Below are 18909 nucleotides of genomic sequence, written 5' to 3'. Positions count from 1 at the left end.
GACATGTCACCCTGTCTGACATCCTGGAGGGTGTTTTGTAGACCTCTCGAATGTAGAAAGAAAAAAGTGCAACACATCTGTATGCAAAATCGTGCTGTATTTGATGTGATTAAGGCCACAGGGAGATCATGGGGTATGTACACATTGTTGATATGGGTATCAGGGATCCCCGTCATTAAACCAGGCCCCCCTACACTCTTTTGATCCTATCCTATATACATAGGATTATGACTTGCCCAAGAAAGCGTGACTGTGCTGAAAAATAAGTTAATAGACTCTTACTCTCTGTCCCTCTCTTGCAGAATTTCCTTCGCATCGGCTACCAGGACTCAAGCAACGGATGCACCTCTAAGACACTGGTGGTACGCCCGTCTGACACAGTGGAGTCTCTCTGTCGGCTGTGTGCCCAAAAGTTCAAGTTGGACAGCCAGGAGGGCTACGGCATCTTCCTCTACATTGGAGGGGAGTACCAGCGCCTAGCGGCAGATGCCCACCCACAGGAGATCAAGTCAGCGCTGCAGAGCCAAGAGGCCAGCTTTTATTTTGTGTACCGGCGGGTGGAAGAGGGTGAGGTGGGACAACAGGATGAAAAAAGTGAGGAGACGAATGAAACTGACAAGGAGGAGAAGGCAGAAGGGGAGAAGAGCTGTGACCGACGGTTGCTACGCGGGCAGGCCATTGATATGGAGGACGGCTCATGACCTTGTCTTCCTCGCAGCGGGTCTCAACATCCTTTTACCTGCGAGGAGATGGGTTGTCTTTAGTTTGGAAGGCTTTCCTGCATGGGTTTCATGCAGGAAGTTGACATTGCTCCCCAAGGCTGCCTCACTGGGCTTCAGCTTCCTGTATTAGCTGGTTCAATATTGATGTCCCGTACATGTCGTGACTACCACGTTGCAGCCTTTTCGGTGGTTGGCCACACAGCAAGAACAAAAATACATTTCAGTCTCTGGCATCCATTTTGCTCCTGTATGTGGTTCTGTTCATCTTTGCTCACTTAATGCCAAAGGATCTCCACAGAAGGAGCAATCCAGGGCCTTCACACACAGTGGTTGAGCCCATTGGACAGCCACCTTCACCTTGCATGCCAACCTTTCATGGCATTCAACACTGAGGCGTTCCCTGTCACACTGTCTGCTTCTAGTGGGTGTCATGGGGTGAAGCGCTTGCACTGGGTAGAAGATGAGAAGAGGAGGAGAGAAATGTTGTTAAACGTGGAGTGTCTTCAGAAAAACATGGAACCCATTGGGGTACTCATAGGCAAAAGTTGCCAAGGCATCGAGCCTGCTCTATGTTGTAGCAGCCGTACCCTGGTCTGGACGGAACTCAGAGGCGTTGCTAGGGAGGTGAGGGGGTTATACTAGCAACGCCCCTTACGGAACTTATTAACTGCAAGCACTACACTCATGGTTAGGCACTGGGCTAGTACTTGAGAAGAAATAACTTGTTTCACGTGTCATGGAAGCAGTGGTGGGCTGGCCCATAGCGAACTCTGGAGATTTCCCGGCTAGGCCTCTGCACCCTGGGCCTCTTTTGTATGGTATTTTCAAATTTGTAATATGGGGCCACTTTGAACATTATTTCCAGGGCCTCTTTTGGTTCCCAGTCCACCCCTGCATGGAATCGAATATTAAGGCCAAAGGGGAAACCTTCAACACACTTAACTCTCTCATGTATGGATACCGATGTCTCCAGGTCCGTCAGCTGGCTACTATCGGTGTGGCTCTGTGGATTGTGGGAGCTCCAGTTCTGCCAACATGAATGAAGTTGGGCCTACCAATGCGGGGCATCGCCCAGATTTCCAGCCCACCTGCAGTGCTGCAAAAAATCCCCGGATTGTGAGCTCATTTGTACAAAGAAATCCCCGGATTGCGAGTTCATCTGTGCACTTCTTACGGCCAATCGCTTGCAAGGATGCCCATTGAGTACTGCATCCATAATGCTTCCCTGCTATGCAAGGGGTCTGTGCTTTTTGTTAATAAAAAGATGCCACTATTTATATTTTTCTATTAGACATTTACGCTCAGTGTTTTTTTTTATAGCACGCAGCTCGAACAAAATGGCCGATAGGCGCTGGGATAATTGTGATCTTATGAAAGACAGTGGGCAAGAAATGACTTTCTTTCACAGCAAAGTCTCAGGAATGTGTCCTTGGAATGGGGTACTTCTAATGGATGCACAAAACAATAGCAATTTAACAATGAGGGGTGTATATTTGACAATAGTCACTCAGGAGGAGCCAAAAATTCACCCACCCAAAAATGCAAACATAACACCCCCCTTTTCCTTCTATGGCGCCCTGCTTCCACACTACCCCTGACTATCTGCTAATTCCTCCCAGTCTCCTGCCATCTAGCTGCGTAGGTTTTTCACTCTCATTGTCACCATCCTGGGACTGTCTGTCTGTCTCTCTCTCCCTCTCTCTCCCCCTATGGATGTGCTTGGATTAATACAGTGTGATCCTAGATGGGAAGCAAAAGGGCACTATAATACAACAAAGGGGAACAGCAAAATGGTATAATAATAGTGATACAATTAGCATGGACTATCAAGGGTATACATGGAAGGTCATGAAGAGGGGGTTGTGAGGGGTCAGTAATGCGAGGCAGACAACTGTTGAGGGTTTATCAAAACATGCCATTTTATTCTCAAAAGAAATATGATAAGAAAATGCTTCACTATCCATACTCTTCTGAGGATTTCCTTGCCTAACCAATGCTAAGGGGAAACATTCGCCCTCACACTAAGCAACAAATGCACAAAGAAAATATATGGCAATATAAAATAACTTTAGAATTATAATTGGTTATTTATAACGTGCTTAAAACCCAGAGGTTTCTAAGCATGGACCTGGGGATCGAACCTGTGTTGCTCTGCGTGGACTTGCTTCCAAGGTGAGCACATTGCCCCAGAGCTATCCTCCCCACTCTAACACGAACAACAGAGTTTCTGAATAACATCCTAATGTCCTGGGTAATTTCTCTTCCCCAGGATTCAAAGTTAATTCTGTTAATGTTCAACCAAAGAAAGACATGTCTCAAATCAATTCTTGACGTTTCAAAGTCAAAGCAAAGGTTTGTTAATCAAAGTTCCAATGATAGAAAATCTCTTCTCCTTGGTGAAATATCCACTTTCCACTTCCACCAAATAGCACCAATGGTAATCCCAGCCACAATGCTTTGTCACCTCTTCAAGAAGACTTGCCACAGTTCAAAAGCAATGCAATATGCACAACTCTTAGTGATGCACAGTTCTTGGTTAACAGTTAGTATTTTCTTATTTACAGTTTTAGAGTTCACCATGGTATATTTGTCAGGATGACCTCTCAGTGCTGCTGCTTCCACTTCAACAACCTCACAGCTACTTGATTCACTATGAAAACAGTTGCCTTTTTCTCACAGTACTCCACTTTGTTTAGACTAATACAATGTTGCATCCACTGACAACCAAATATACCACCACAGCCTCAGTACTTTAGACAACTACCACAGCTTCAGTTATTTATACCTCTAGACAGGCTTCAACTGGATATACTTTAAAGTACTTCAACACCTTCAAGTAGACAAGGCACTCCTCTTCTGAATAACGTTCTTCTAAAGAGGCAGCCTCTTTGCCTCTCTAGTCTGTCTGCCACAATAATAACCTTGGTTTGCCTTTAAGACTCATGGTCTTTGTAACGTGCATGCCTCTTAATTAGTAACACGTGACTCATCCCACAGGATCTTCTAACCACCCTGAGTCCTGTCTCCTCCCAGGTGATCCTCCCCCAGTACACCACCCCTAAGGTCAGGATCAGCAAGCATCTGCCTTTCCCTGGCCACCTGGGAGGAGACTTTAGGCGGGGTTTCAGTGTGGGATCCGTAGGATTCTTCACAAAGGAATGCGGACACGGGCTACAGGTAAGAGAGGGAATGGCGGTCCCATTCATGATTTATGATTCATGTGATGATGGGTCTGCAGCTGTGCTCCTGATAAAGCTTAATTTCTGTGATTTTTGTGGAATCCTGCCTTCCTAACTGCATTGTGGAGTACTGGATCTGCCTCTGTGATTCCCTCCTTCGCCTTCTACTATGAGAGAAGGTGTGTTTCCTTGTATTCCCCGCCCCCAGAAGGCTCCCAACAACAGCAAATCATTAAGCAACTCCTCGCACATTTTCTTGCCATTTTCTGTGCTATTGTTTACCAGGTTCACAGGGCCAACCTGATATGATCATTCTCAGTTTCTCTCCAGGCTTCCACACTTCTGATTATGATCAAGAACACTAGTTTTTACATATATATCCGTTGAAAACAGACACACTTACCTTTGTAGGGCGTGGAGTGGTCCATAAACAAATAGGTGCCCAGTTCTTATGCTGCAATAGCAGCCTGCTGGGGGTGGATGGGCAGGACAAGCACTGATGTTAGATGGCCATTATAAGGGCGGGTATGTGGAGGGATAGTGGAGGGATATTGCCAGGTGGCATGGCTAGGGACTGTGGAGTTCCCCTCTCGGCCAGAAAGGGAACAGGCCTTCATCTCTCAGGACAGGTTCCCATCACATCAACACAGGCCTCAATGGCTGTGCTTGTATTCAAAAAGAACAGCTGAAAACAACTGAAAACACACCCAGTATTCTCACTCCAGACAAGCCTCACAACACAAGGACAGGCTCTCTAGAGCAGGACAGGCCAAAACAGCATTAGCACAGTTACATGAACAGACTTGCTCACTTCAGTCTAGGCACAACAAAAAGTCACATGCATCATAAGACTTTGAACACATTGCATAAAGATGCAAACATTGCTTGACATAATACAATACAGCATGGCACACCAACGCTATGCAGAAAATTGAAAGGTTCTAGGTGCCTATCTACTATCTCATGAGAAAATTAATTGTAAGAATTATGCAACAAGCATCAAGGACAGGCAGGTGAACGGGGAACACCTCTCAATTATCTAAGTATTTTGACCTGGTACCCAGCGTGGCACTGGAGGTTGGCGTTGAGGCGGCCCAGAGGGTCAAGGAAACCCCTATGTTTCAGGATGGTGGCCCAAATGACCGTATACAGGGGAACCCCTTAGACAACGTGCATTGCTCTGCTGCCTAGCAGGGGCCACTCACAAGACCCAAACTACTTCTCCCAGAATTCCTTTGTTGGGCAATCGGGGTAAGCAGTCACAACAGACGCAGACCATAAGTCTGATTCTGGACTACCATGGTCAGACCCGGTCTAACCCCAACCCAAGAGAAAAGAGTTAAAAAAAAGTCTTAAGTCTTTACGTCGTTTCCGAGCGCGATAAGTGTATTCAAACGTAACTTACTACCTACCCTAGAGCGTATGGGGTCTAGGATTTTGTTGTTGGACAATTAGAGAATATGTTGCTTATGCAAAAATAAGGGGTATAGGGAGACACAAAGTATTTGATGCTTTTTTGCGAAGTTATACGCCATGTTAAGGGATACCATTTTGCACATATTAGAGACTGCTCTGTGGAGGGTGACAATATTTTTCGGTCTGACTTAATGGTGGGCAATAGTATTTCGAAACTGCTCCATCTGTGTTGGATAATTTTGGATGCATTTAAAATGCTGGCTATACACATTTTATTATAAGATATTAAGAGTATTATATGATTATGTTTTTATTTTTTCCCTCTTTTTTTGTTTTTAAAATTGAAGATTTATTGGTATTTTGATGTTGAATTTTATGATATATATATTTTTGTTTCTTTTATGTATAGTTGAAAGGTTTTGAATTAAACCAAATCACCAATTTAAAAAAAGTCAAAGCCTCTGACAAACAATATTATAGTGCTTGGGATCTGTGGATTAGGATCAGGCTCCTTGGACCCCAGCTGGATCACCAGACCCCAAAAATGCCAGAAATCATGCATCCAAGACCATGCACCCTACCCCAGGCCATCAGTGAAAGATAGTGAGCTAAAGACTCTGGGTAAGTCTCTCGTAACCAGGACGGATTTCTGGCAGAGGTACTCCCAGGACACCCCTTGTTAATTTGCATATTTAAGTAACTTTGGGTCTCACCCTAAGTTACTAGGGGAATCCAGACGTGGACCCCTTGCTCACTATTCTTAGAGAGGCACAGCTCCATCCTACTGATGAGGTCCAACCAGACTGAAACACGTGTCTGGGGTTGCTGTTGGTACTCTTGTTGAGAGGAGAATTGCCTAGCATTTCGGTGCTGGACTGCCCCAGGGCAGGACAAAGACTGATATGTTTGGGATATTTCTTCTCTGTGAAAGATAGTGAGCTAAAGACTCTGGGTAATCTCATAACCAGGACTAATGTCTGGCAGAGGGACTCCCAGGATACCCCTTGTTAATTTGCCTAGGGAAGGGGTACCAACCGGACAGGTAGTTAGAGGAGCAAAAACACAATGTCCCAGAAAAGGTCCCAATGGCCACAAGCAGGAAAGAAGGCAGGCAATGGACTGAAATTCAAGATTGCCGCTCCACCTGATGTAGCCTGTGTCCCAGTAAGTCCCACCTTGACCACACCCAGGAATGGAAAAGGGATCAGCCTATCATGAGTGAGTCCACCCCTGCCCACACAGCTGCAATTGGTTGCATGGAAAGCCCAATCAGAGGAGGGACTATAAAATAAGCTGCTAGACTCAGTCCGGGTGTGGGATGTTGGAAGGAGGAAATACATATGAAGATAGTTGGTGAAGGCAAAGAAGTAGCAGTTGGGAGGAAGGTGGAGGAAGGAGGCTGCTGGAGAAGTGGAGTATGGGGAAGTGCTGGGAACATCTTAGAGGGCGAGAAGGAGATAGTTAAGGAGCTTGAGGAGGAGGTTGGAGGAAAGTCTGAGGAGAAGGTGAGAACACATCTGGGAGGGGTCAGAGTTAAGGGGGCAGGTACAAAAAAAAAACAGGAGGAGGTTGGGCTATATCTGGGACTAGGTGGTATCAAGATGGAGGTTGGTGGAGAGCTGAACGAGGAGGTGGAGAAGAGGGAAGAGGATTGTGAGAGGAGATTGTATGAGGGTAGAACAGAAAGGAAAGAGGGCAGAACAGAAAGGAAGGAGGGCAGAACAGAAAGGAAGGAGGGCAGAACAGAAAGGAAGGAGGGCAGAAGGAGAATATAGGAGGAGGTTGGTGCTATAAGAAACGAAGTGGTTGTCTCAATGGTGGAGGCAAAAGTCAAAGTATCAGAGGTGGGCAAACTGGCAGCAGAGGCTGAAGAATATTGGTCGGAGGTGGAAGTATTATCAGTGGATGTTGCGAGAGCCCATGAAAACGTCACAAGGTTAGTAAAAGATATTGCCACATTAAGGGAGGAGGTGGTGGTACCCTTATAGAAGGAAAGATGTAATGGCATATTTACAGGGGGAAGGTGATGAAGTTCAAAGATGGAGTAAGAAACATCAGGGGAAGAATGGAGGTGAAAAGACAGAAGTGGAAGAAACTTGTGAAGTTGGAAGAAAGAAACGGGCCTAGGATCAGTGCCTGATCTCAAGGGGAGGATCCCATGCAGGAAGAAGTACGAGCATGTGGCGGGGTGGCAAGAGGTATTTTCACATAGAGGGGGACCTAGGTGCGGGCCTGCTGTCCAACCTCCCACACTCTGTGATCCAGAGACCTCAGAGACGAGCCTGGTGGGCCAGTAATCTTCCGCTCAGACCCTCAGGCCTACTGCAAAACCCTTACGAAACCAGGACATTTGTGGAATGACTAACTATGCCCAGAGCTGTAACTGGGTAGATTTCTCCCACCCTTGTTGCCACATCTCATTATAGGGAAGAATTGCACCTGGAATTCGAGATCTCCCACACAAACCTGCTTTGGGAAAGACTTTATGAAAACATTAAAGTGACTCATTGGGACTCTCACCGTCAGAAGACAACTAGCATTATGGAGGGAGGGAGTTTAACCAGTGTGAGGAACCGGGAATAAGACAGATACAGAAGACTCATTGTGATTGGCCTACACATTTATTTAAAGAATAAAAGAGGTTGGAAAAAGGCCTCGCTATCCCTAATCTAGGAGGTATTTCCCAACCTCAACCAAAACCTAGGTTCTGTCCTGGGAATTTTAAGGGATAAGATGTCGCAGACAGGGTACATGTCTTTGTGTTGGGGTTTATAAAGCGCAAACTTGGCTGTAATGCAACAGTGTGGTACAACAAGGAGATCCAGTCATGTGGTACAATAACATGGACACAATTAGAAGGATAGGCTATTAAGGGTGCACTTAGAAGGTCATGTAAAGAGGGGATACATATGGTTATTGGCAAAAGCTATAGGGTAGGGGGCGAAATGCAGGTCCATTCATCTAAAGATTTTTTATGTCGTATTGACAGACATCAGGACTAACTCCGGATTCGGTTGGTGTCCGACATTTGGCACCCTAGACCATTGGACTTTTCTTCATAGACTATGTTCCATGGATGTGGTGTTGGATGCTGCCATAAAATCATTTGATTCCTTCTGAATTGCTAGTTTGTCAGAATTGTAGACCAGGCCTACTCCCATACAGTGTGGGGTCCCTCAGGGGCTGTGTTTGTCTTCTCTGATATTTAATATCTATAACAAGCCATTCAATGACTTACTTCACGGTCTAAAGGTGGGATACCACAACCATGCCATTGATTTTCAGTTAATAATAAATAATAATAATTTAGCATTTATATAGTGCTACGAACCCTCAGGCATCTGAGCGCTGCTTATTATTACCCACAGTGTGTGGTGATCATTTATCGACCTCGAAGGATGAAAGGCTGACTTTGGCCCTGCCGGGATTCGAATCTGCGTCAGCAGGCTCTGCACAGATGTCAAAGCGAGCACTCTACTGGCTGTGCTATAGGACCGGGAAATGTGTTATTCCTTAAATGAACAAGGATAGCTGCCCAAAACAATAACCAACTGGGTGAGGTCTTCAGCTCGATAGATAAATGGATGCAAATAAAGTGGCTGAGTTTCAACTGCAATAAGCCTGAATTGGCCATTGCTACATGTAGAAACATCAAAAAATGTACACTCCATCATCCCACCTCATGATTGGTTCTCTGGCTCTTCCCACCTTACCTCAATTCATAACGATTGGTGTTATATTCAATTCCCAGCTGAACATAAATTCCAAAGTGAACTACAAAGCAATGCGATGAGCAAGAAATACCCAAGCTACATCTCTACTGTGCAAGCGCGACCGGCATCCGATTCAGGCCTTCATGTAAGTGTCCCTAACTATATCATGAGCAGGTTCATCTTCTGCAAACCAGGCAGGACCCATTGCTCATGGACACATGGCCTAGTGAGGACCCCTACCTATAGCTTTGTTCTCCCTGTTGCTACCACTCCCATAGTCATTGCCTATCGCTGTCCGTACACGCACACATTGTTCCCTGAAGAGCATGATTCACAGAAGGGTTTTAAAATAGCACAATCCCATTGGAAAACGCTCTGTCAATCAGGCCCTATATCTCGGTTGATGTTGCTGCATCAACTTCAGGCTACATTTTCTACAACAGTGGCGTGTCCAGGGAGTGGCCTGGGGTGGCACGTGCTACCCCTGGAATCTGATTGGCAACCCCAGGTGCCACCCCATTATCCTAAACTATGATCATTATGTGGGTGTGCGCTCAAACTTCATGCAACCCCTGCATAAGTCAGTGCCCCACTTGGGCCAGCCCAGTCAAAAGGGTCTGGACACGTAACTGTTTTAAAGTAATTTGGCACAGTTATATTTACCTTTTGGATAAGATAAATGCAATGGGTATATCAGATGAGTCTTAGATGGCCGCAGCTGCATGTGGTGAGATCACATGGAGGCTAGGGCTTGAAGACTGGGGAAACCTGGGCATAGGGGGCCGCTGATCACTCTCTGATCCTGGCCCTGGAAGCAAAATAAGGGGGTTCTTCCATTGTCGCCACCCTCTGCTTAGCCTTGAATGTCAAGTCTCTTGGCAGTGCCCAAGACCCCAACTTGAAAAAATGTAACTGGGATTCTAAAGACCAATGTTTGCAGAGGTCAGAGCCGTCTGTCCACGGATGCACATGTGTGGCGCTCTGCAGGTCGCATGTTAATGACAGAGAACATAACTTGAGAAAGACCAACAGGTTCAGGTCTTCAGCTCAGGAGAGCAGTTCTGGAGGAGGAAGAGAAGGCGAGGGAGTGGCAACCTGGAGTACCTGGGCCAGACGTGGTGGAGGAGAGGCCTTAACTGCAGGGCTATTATGCAAGTCTATGCAAACAACACGAGCATACTCGTCCGCAGCACTTGAGGAGTTAAGAACCAGAGACATTAGCAAACGGACAGATTGAAAGTTTAAGTTGCAAAGTATGAGGGGGTGAGGTGAGGCTGAAAATGCGATCTGGTCCAACTCGCTGTGCCCTGCCTGACCCCCACCCACATGGGTACTGCTAGATGGTATCTGGTAGGACAGCCCAGGAGGTTAAAGGCATGCCCCTTAAGAATTTGACACCAGTCGATTAAAGACACAAAGCCCAGAAAGAAGAGTTTGTGGCACTATAAAATCCCAGAGACTATGGGTGGCTTGTTCACTCACCCAAGGAGGTGGTCGTGATCTGAGGGAGAGAAGGAAGAATAGGGTGATCCTTAAAGAAGTGGCAAGTCTGGGGAAGACCAAGCGTGCTGGTTGTACCATCCCTAAGCCCAAACCTGTGAGTTCTTTTTTGAATGACGAAAATAAATCTGTCCATGAACATATAATTTTGTCTCATGTCGTCTGTTGATCCCCGTCCATAACTGCCATCAGCAAAATTAATCAAAAAACACTTTTTTTTCGTACCAAGACATAAACTGAAATGAATGCTATGTAATTCTGGATTAGGCTTTTGCTTAGTAAATGTCATTGAATGATCATTCTTGAATAATTATTCTCCAAAAAATGCGATTTCAAACAATTTATTGGATCCAAAATATTCTTTGAAACTTAACAGCGAAACGTTAAGCAAACTGTGCTCAAGAAATAAAGGATTGAGAAAGAAATAGACACCCCGGAGCCCCAATGTGACTTAATTTAGTACTTATATTGGCACTGAGTGTATTGAACATACATAACAAATACAGATAGAGTAAGTGCTCAAATGATTCAACACTCAGGTGATCACTTTGCTATTTGTGAAAAAAATCCTTCCTGACTGGCGAATGGCACGTCCCGGTTTTGTGACAGTGTTCACTGCTTATGACATGGGCATAACATTAACATGTTCATAAAAGTGAGCCTTCAATCTCATATTACTATCTCGAAATGAAAACTTAAATGCCACCTTCTGGTAAGTACAATTTAGGGTCTGGGCTGGGGGTCGACGTATTCAATAAATTCAAATAACGTCTTTGATCGACGTAAATAACCCAGTTTTGCCCAGAGACGTTTCGGCGATGACTCTTTTTACCCGCCTTTGTCAGGACGACATAACTGTTAACTGACCCTGCATGGAAAAAGTACCATGATTACATAAGTAAAATGTATGTGATGTTTCTATACCCAATCATTGCCTGTTGCAAATGAAAGACAACTAACCTTATTGGTGTGGCTGTGGCACCGTTGGTTCACGGGTGGGTGTTCCCCATAGCTTCATCACGTACAACAAAATGGATCACTCGTGGAGGTGTACGCGTACCTGCAATAACATATTATTATTATTATGGTATTTATTGAGCAAGGACCTAGCTTCGAGAAGCAACGGAGCACTTTACAGAGGTATACAACAATACAGATACATAACAGAGCACTTTTCAGAGGTAACAACAGAACAGCTATACAGAGGGGCACAGAGGTGGGATACAGCTGTACTGGGTGGCGGCGAAGAGAGAGGCTGGCAGCGTCTAGCGAGTCAGGAGGTGTGAGAGTCGATGTGATGGCCTAGGTGTTGATGTCCAATCCCCACATACCCCTGATATTGCTGGGGTTTTCAGGCCCCTCTGGGCAGTAATCATGAGAGCGCACTGCAAATTCTGTAAATGTAGTGCCATAAGCTTGTTCTCAATATTTTCCTTCTTGTGTTCCTGACACGCTACGCAATGATTCGCAATTAACGACGGTTCCGAAAAGGGCTTTTTCTGCCACCCCACAGAACTTGTTTTGAACTGGGCTTAGGTTGCAACCCAGAGACAAAGGAGTTTGATATTGCCTCCTGATCCATTACATCTAGTTTTGTGATAACGGAATGTGGTGTGAGCTCTGGGGATTCTCATCAGTTTGATGGCATTTACTCATCTTCCCCAGACTGTATTTATGGAACATACCCGAGGGATCGCAGCTATGATTTTATTTTGTTCATGATCTACTAAATCCCTTATGTACATGTCTGTGTGTGTAGCTCACTGGTTTATTAGTCCCATTGTTGCCAATTATGTACATGCACATAGCTCAGTACACTTTGAGAGATGCATGATCAATTGCAACCGTTGTGAAAGTGCTTCTAACTTGCAGGCGACACACTGTCAAATTGCTGACAATGCACTGAAACACGTGATATACCTAGAATGACATGTGTAAATGTTATGTTAGTGGATTTGTATTGCTGAAGGCATCCAGGCGCTGTCACATTAAGAAAAATATAAGTAGCAGCAGTTTTCAAGATATGATTCCAACAATCTGGTCTTTTAACAGTTTCCTGAATGCCAGGTGGTTTTCTTCCTTACGAACGGTTTCAGGCAGATCATTCCAACCCCGCGCTGCCAAAGCAGGGAAGGCACAAGCGTTTCCTCAAGCTCTTTTTATATGGTCGACCTCCAAGCAGCAAGCCTTGGCAGAACAAAGAGTCCTTTTGGGGCAGTAAAGACTCAGCCTTTCTTTAAGGTACTTCGGGCAATCTCCAAAGCCACATCTAGGACTGACGGTCAGCAACTTAAGCTGAATCCAAGCAGAAACAGGCAACCAATGCAGCTCCCCCGGGGCTGCAGAGTTGGTTCAATGCGACTCATCTGCTGCACAATATGTACTTCTGCATGCTGCACCTTTTGCAGTTTCTGAACATCTTCTTTATTTGCCCCACTTATGAGGGCATTACAATAGTCCAAGCGTGGGAGTATCACTGCCCTAACCAGTTTAGCATGATTGTCTTTTGAGACCATAGGACCAACATGTCGCAACACTTTGAGATGGTAGTTAGTGTTCTTTACTACTGCCTCAACACGTGCGCCACTATTTAGACTGGCCTCCATGTAGGTGCCCAAGGTTTTCACTCTTGACATGACCGCTATCTGACTGCCATCGATTATGAAGCTCTCAAAGGCCTGATTCAACCCGTCTCTGGAATGCTGGGACCCATAAATCATGAGCTCGGTCTTGGCTACATTTAAGCATAACCAATTATTTGTCATCCAGCCCTTGATAATCTGATAAACTAGATCCAGCTTTCCCTGATCCACTTCATGGTTCCCGCTGACCTCCAGCGACAGCTGGAAATCCTCTGCGTAGTTGGAAAAGAAGAGACCCAGATTTTCCAAATCCATACACAGTGGGTTGATATATATATTAAATAATAGAGGAGCGAGACATGTCCTTTAGGTCCCCCACATGTGGTGATTTCTATTTCAGAAGCATTTTCTCCCGAGTAGACTCAATATCTATGGCTCTCTAAAAATGATTTCAACCATTGGATCGCCTCCACTGAAAGGCCCACAACAGTGGCCATCCTATCTAACAAGATCTTATGATCAAGTAAATCGAAAGCCGCCGATAAATCTAATAATACCAGCAGCTCAGATTTACTCTTCTCTATCTTGGACAGCATATGGGTCTGTAAATCCAGTAAGGCACTCTCAGTACCATGAAAGCAACAGAACCCAGATTGCTTTTTATACAGAATACCATCACTTGAAATGTGAGATTGTAATTGTGTGGTGGCAACTTTGTCAATCAATTTCAGAAAGAAAAGGGTATATATTTTTTTAATTTTTTTTTATTGTTGAATCTAATCATAAAATTGATTTTTTTACACATCCTCAGCAAAGCTTTACTGGGTTGCTGGCTTGTTAGTTGTCTAGTGTAGTTCATTTGTGTTAATTATTTAAGCTAACAAACCAGACAGAAACAGACCCCTTAATCTTATGTAGACGCCGTTGATATAGTTGTCAGTATTGCCATTGTTTTCTACAACATTTTAAAAGTAGCTCTTTGCCAGGAAACTATCACCGCTGATAATCCTTGACCACCAGATTTATTTGTCTGCCATTAAGGGATAAATGAAAAAATGTTTCATGTATGGGGACCTAATCTCCTCAGTACCCGAGCAGGACAGGAGGAGGTGGCGAATTGTCTCTTTCTCGTTGCTGCATATTCTACAGTGTATTAAAAATGGGTCTAAAATTAGCAGCATCGTTAGGGTCCAAACCCACCTTTTTTCTAATGTGGGGTAACTGCCACGTCTTTGATAGATTGTGGGATAACGCCTGTTCGAAACAAAGCATTGACAAATCTACACAGGAACGGTGCAAAAATGTCCTTATGTTCCAAAATTATCTTGGAAGGAAGAAATTCTCCTGGGCAGCTTGTGGGGTGCACAACTTTAAGAGTGTTATGAATTTCTGCAGACATATTAGAGAACCTAAAACCTGCGGCAAAAACCCTCTGGCTCTGGGGTCCCTCCTTTGCCTACATACTACCTTCCTCCTTATTTTCTTTCTTGCTACCTAAATTGACAACTATACAGTATGGCTCCGGCCTAGCCAGCTCTTCTCTGATCTTTTTTTTTTTTTAGCATACTGCAGTTTTTCATAAAAAGCTTTTTGAACTGGAGTACAGTCATCCTTCATGGGTTTAATAATGGGATTTATGACTGTAGGATTTTGCCAGGATCTAAGGAGTTTGAAAAGTTATTTTGTTTCATTTCTGGCCTGATTTATCTGATCGTTATAGAAACTGAATTTTGCTTCAATAATCATGGCCTTGTACTCCTTTTCTTGATTTTCCATGCTGCCTTATTTATTAGTGGTTTACCTTTCAACTAGGCATGTTACATCTGCCTTTTACTGGCTTTTAGTTTAGCTAGGGCGGGAGAGAACCATTTCTGATGGTTAGGGGTATCTCTGACGGTTCTGGTTTTCAATGGGGCAAGACGGTCTAGCATAATTGTTATATCCCTGTTATACATACTAATAAGAGTCTCAGGATCATCGGTATCCTCTGTTTTATTCAACAGGGCATTCAGACAGTCTGATAAAGCAACCACTGGGATGGCCTTATAATTTCTATTTAGGACTTTACGCAGAGATTCCTGCTGTATTTGTAACAGCAATGGGAACTGTAATTGGCATAAAATAGAGAAATGGTTAGACCATACACAGGGTGTTATGAAATCTGTGAAACAAATGTTATCACTCCCCACCCAATCAAGAGTGTGCCCTTTCATATGTGTTGGGCCAGAATTATGGATAGTTATCTTATTATTTTAAAGATATTTCTCAAGCTCCAAGGCCTTATCATCTTTGGGTGTCCTTTCCAAAGGTTCAAGTCTCCTAACAAGACCACTGCTGAGTTTACTGTTAGCATAGGGGTTCTAACATTTACAAGATCCTCATTGAACCTAGACGATTCACCAGGGAGTCTCTAAAGCACTACTGAATTAAAACTGTGATTAAAATTAGGGATAATGTGTAGTATGTAGTGTAGTATGTCGCAGCCTTCACATCCAATATTAACTTCGTAAAAACATAGCTCTTTTGACATATAACAGCAACTCCCGCTCCTTCCTGACGATGCTTCCCAAAGAAAACATACCCAGTGGGGGGTCACTTGCTCAGTGGTGAAACCATGGACATCCGTAAGCCACATCTTTGTGATGCACATGACATCCGCCCTGTTTTCTAAGATGAAGTCATGCACACCTATTGTGTGCTTAACAAGAGATCGAGGCCCTGATTCATGGATTATTTGCGCCAAAAAAAACGGGATTTGTGCACCATTCTGCCTGCAAATCCCAATTTGTTAAACAGGGATTTGCGGGCAGAATGGCGCACAAATCCCGTTTTTTTCGGCGCAAATAATCCATGAATCAGGACTCTAGTGTTTAGCAGAGCCAAGGTCAGATTGGCTACTAAAGGCAGTTTTGTTGGTAATACGTTAGTTTCCAAGATATTCGGCCTGATCGTGAGGCCAGTCTGGCATGGAGCGACTCAATTCTTTTGATAGGGGATGGAAGGTAGGGACAAGCCCTGCCTTGCTGCATGTATTCTGCATGATACGCCATACTAGATGGCATAGTATCAACTTTTGGACCTTTCTCCCCTGAGGGAAGTAAACCAGTTGTCACAAAAGGCAAAAATTCCTTCTTGCAGCTCTCAATAATATCACCAGACACACATTTTTCCCTCTCCACATTTGTAAGCTTTAACATAGGTGCAGTGCACGCTGTAGTAATTACAGCAGAGGAGGGAATATTGTCAGGGCAAGCAGCTAGCTCAGCCATTGTGCCTGCAACTTGAGTTCCATCATTGCCAGAGGTACGGGCATAAGACTTCCTTCTGGCCCTGGCAATCGCCTCTAACACTTCAATAATCCCCATGAAGCGAGAATGAATAGAGAGACTACCCACACTCGCACGTGCCCAGCACGGACCGCCTGGACAGCATATTAGTAGTCCCGAAGGACTACAAGACTGATGGGATATGTAGTTAGAATCTGCGAAGACAGCTGGAAGCACTGGGGTTAGATTACCGGCACAAACGTTATTACCAGCAGCAGTGGAGAGCAAAGAACTGCAGTCTACACCCCCACGCAATTTCAAAAGTAGCAGGAATATAAGAGCAGACCATGAACACGTAACGTTTTTAAGTGCTAGAATGCTAAAAATGAATTAAATAAATTCGATCTTTAAAAGCCCAATTCCAGAAAATTAAAACAACTGCAGTCCCCAAATATTTTAAAAGCACTTGTGCACGCTATCCAGACATACTCTCCTCTCACAATCGTGTTAAAACAGAAATGCGTTGCTCACTGGCTAATTAGTCTCAAGGTTGCCACTAATTTGAATATCCACACCTTAGTAAACTTAAAGAGATAGATGATCCGTTGGAAGCATAGTATTGATGCCGCTGACTAGAAACTGACACACTGGGACTCATTGCGAGGTCAGCGGTAACCCGCCGGTGCCACTGGCGGGTAGCCGCCGACCCCGAAACACCGTTTCCGGCACCTGACTTCCCAGTGCCACTGGGACATTACAAATCCCAGCGGCCCAGGAAGTCAGGCGTGGGATTTGGTAAGTCCCCATTCCTGACTCCATGGGGATGGGGACACGGAAGCACCGGCACCGTTGAGAACTGTGCTGGTGCTTCTGTGACAACTCTGCCTACCGGGCCATTGCGCCCGGCAGGGTCAGACCTGCTGGGCGCGACGGACCCTGCAGGCAGACTTGTGTGGCGGCCTGGAAATAGGGGTGCCGGTAAGCTTACAGGCACCCTTATTTCCAGGCCGCCACACAGGTAATGAGGCCCACTGTCTGGATGCCATACGATTTATTTTCAATTCACTCTGCGAATAAAGCGTAATGTTTGTATTAGTAATACGCTGTTGCGTTTATATCGGTGCAAAGGTTTGTGAACATTGGTGGCGGCATGCCCTGATCACAATGCTGCAGCTTTGACCACTACCTCACTTACCCTAGGCACGTTACCCTATTCGTGGTGCCCAGAGATACCTGAAACAATTGCTGTACCATGAATGAAGGTGCGGTTTACTCTTCCGGGTTTGTGATCTGTGGGTTTCTTGCATAGGCGACATTCAATGGTACCATTCCTGTGCTCAGGGCCGCAACGAAAACTAGATTTCGGGGCAGGGGGCCTAAGTGGTGATGGGAGGGGCCACTTCAGAAAATAGGCAGGGCAAACTTGGAGGCTCCATCCCTACTGTTCTATGCCCCCATGGTCTGGTGTGGGGACCAACTACCAAACAGTACATTTTAAAGCACAATATGCAGAGAGGTGATGGAAGTCTTTCTTGAAAGTGGCAGCTTTAAAGTTCTACTGTGTTTGCAAACACAGTAAACCTTTAACATCACCAGTTTCGGAAAAGGCTTCCCTCACCTCTCTGCCTAACAAAATGCAAGTGCGCACATCCAGGGGTGCACCTAGGCTAAAATATAAGCGGGGGCTAATCCTACAAATGTTGGTAGAGGCGCTAACTTCACAGACGATTTGGGAGTGTCAAACTTACTTGTGTAGGGGCATCTAACTTCTTTACACATTGCAATTAGACTATTCTAGTGCAGCTTCAATATTACAAGCAGTTAACTCTCTCCTGTAAGTCTGAAAGCACCAACTCAAGGACTGCTGCGAGAATGAGCTGTCTCCTGTTCCCCCCAACCCCACCCTTCCAATCACTCTCCTGGCATGTAAGTACTAACCCCACATCACGATTTCAATTGCCTAAAAATGTATGGATATGAATGCAGATGCCAACAATTAAATGTTTTACGTAACTAAGGTTTCCACAAAGCACTTCAAGGGATCAGACCTCGGGGTCTCAGCATTTCATAACATATCCCCAAATCCATTGAAGAAATCATCACTCAAGACTCGGGTGCTTCTGACCTGCACCCGCTTGTCAGCCCTGTCACTCCTGATGCACGTCACAATGCCTTTAAATTCCATACAAAGCTTACATTAGATTGCAAAACCACACCTTCTTCGAATAAGAACAGTTTGCAAGTGAAGAAGCAAGTTCGAGTAGAGTTGGCGCTGCATCCTGTGCTTGTTTATTTGCGTTAAAAGTGTTGTATTCGGAACAGTGGTTGAAGTGGAAAAAAGGAACTAGTGGTACTCTGCAACCAAAAAGGAGGGAGTGGGATGGTGGGAGATGGGGGAGGGTAGGACTGTTCCGGATGGGGTTTGATATTTGGTTTGCCATCTACAAGGTCTCTTGTTACTTTGTGGCTAGACTAGACATTGCCTGGAATAATAAACAAGCACTGGCAAGCCGTCCATTTGGGCTTTTGTG

General features: G+C 44.9%; 1 protein-coding gene and 1 long non-coding RNA gene across 2 annotated transcripts in view; one reads left to right on the top strand and one right to left on the bottom strand.

The window, feature by feature from the left end:
• The window catches only part of RIN1 (Ras and Rab interactor 1), a 271998-nt gene extending 269984 nt beyond the window's left edge, over positions 1–2014 (top strand). Inside the window, exon 11 of the mRNA XM_069644904.1 lies at positions 303–2014. Within this exon, the coding sequence (XP_069501005.1) occupies positions 303–701 (399 nt within the window). The 3' untranslated portion in view covers positions 702–2014. The remainder of the gene's footprint in view (positions 1–302) is intronic.
• Positions 1–18909, bottom strand: part of LOC138567065 (uncharacterized) — a 93587-nt gene that overhangs the window by 11559 nt on the left and 63119 nt on the right. The window contains exon 2 of the long non-coding RNA XR_011302093.1: positions 11491–11590. This is a non-coding gene — a long non-coding RNA (uncharacterized lncRNA). The remainder of the gene's footprint in view (positions 1–11490; positions 11591–18909) is intronic.

The sequence above is a fragment of the Ambystoma mexicanum genome, chromosome 2p, assembly GCF_040938575.1.
Source record: "Ambystoma mexicanum isolate Mex_15411 chromosome 2p, UKY_AmexF1_1, whole genome shotgun sequence".
NCBI lineage: Eukaryota > Metazoa > Chordata > Amphibia > Caudata > Ambystomatidae > Ambystoma > Ambystoma mexicanum.
The sequence above is the reverse complement of the archived record's forward strand: the minus strand, read 5'-3'. Positions and strand labels throughout refer to the sequence as shown.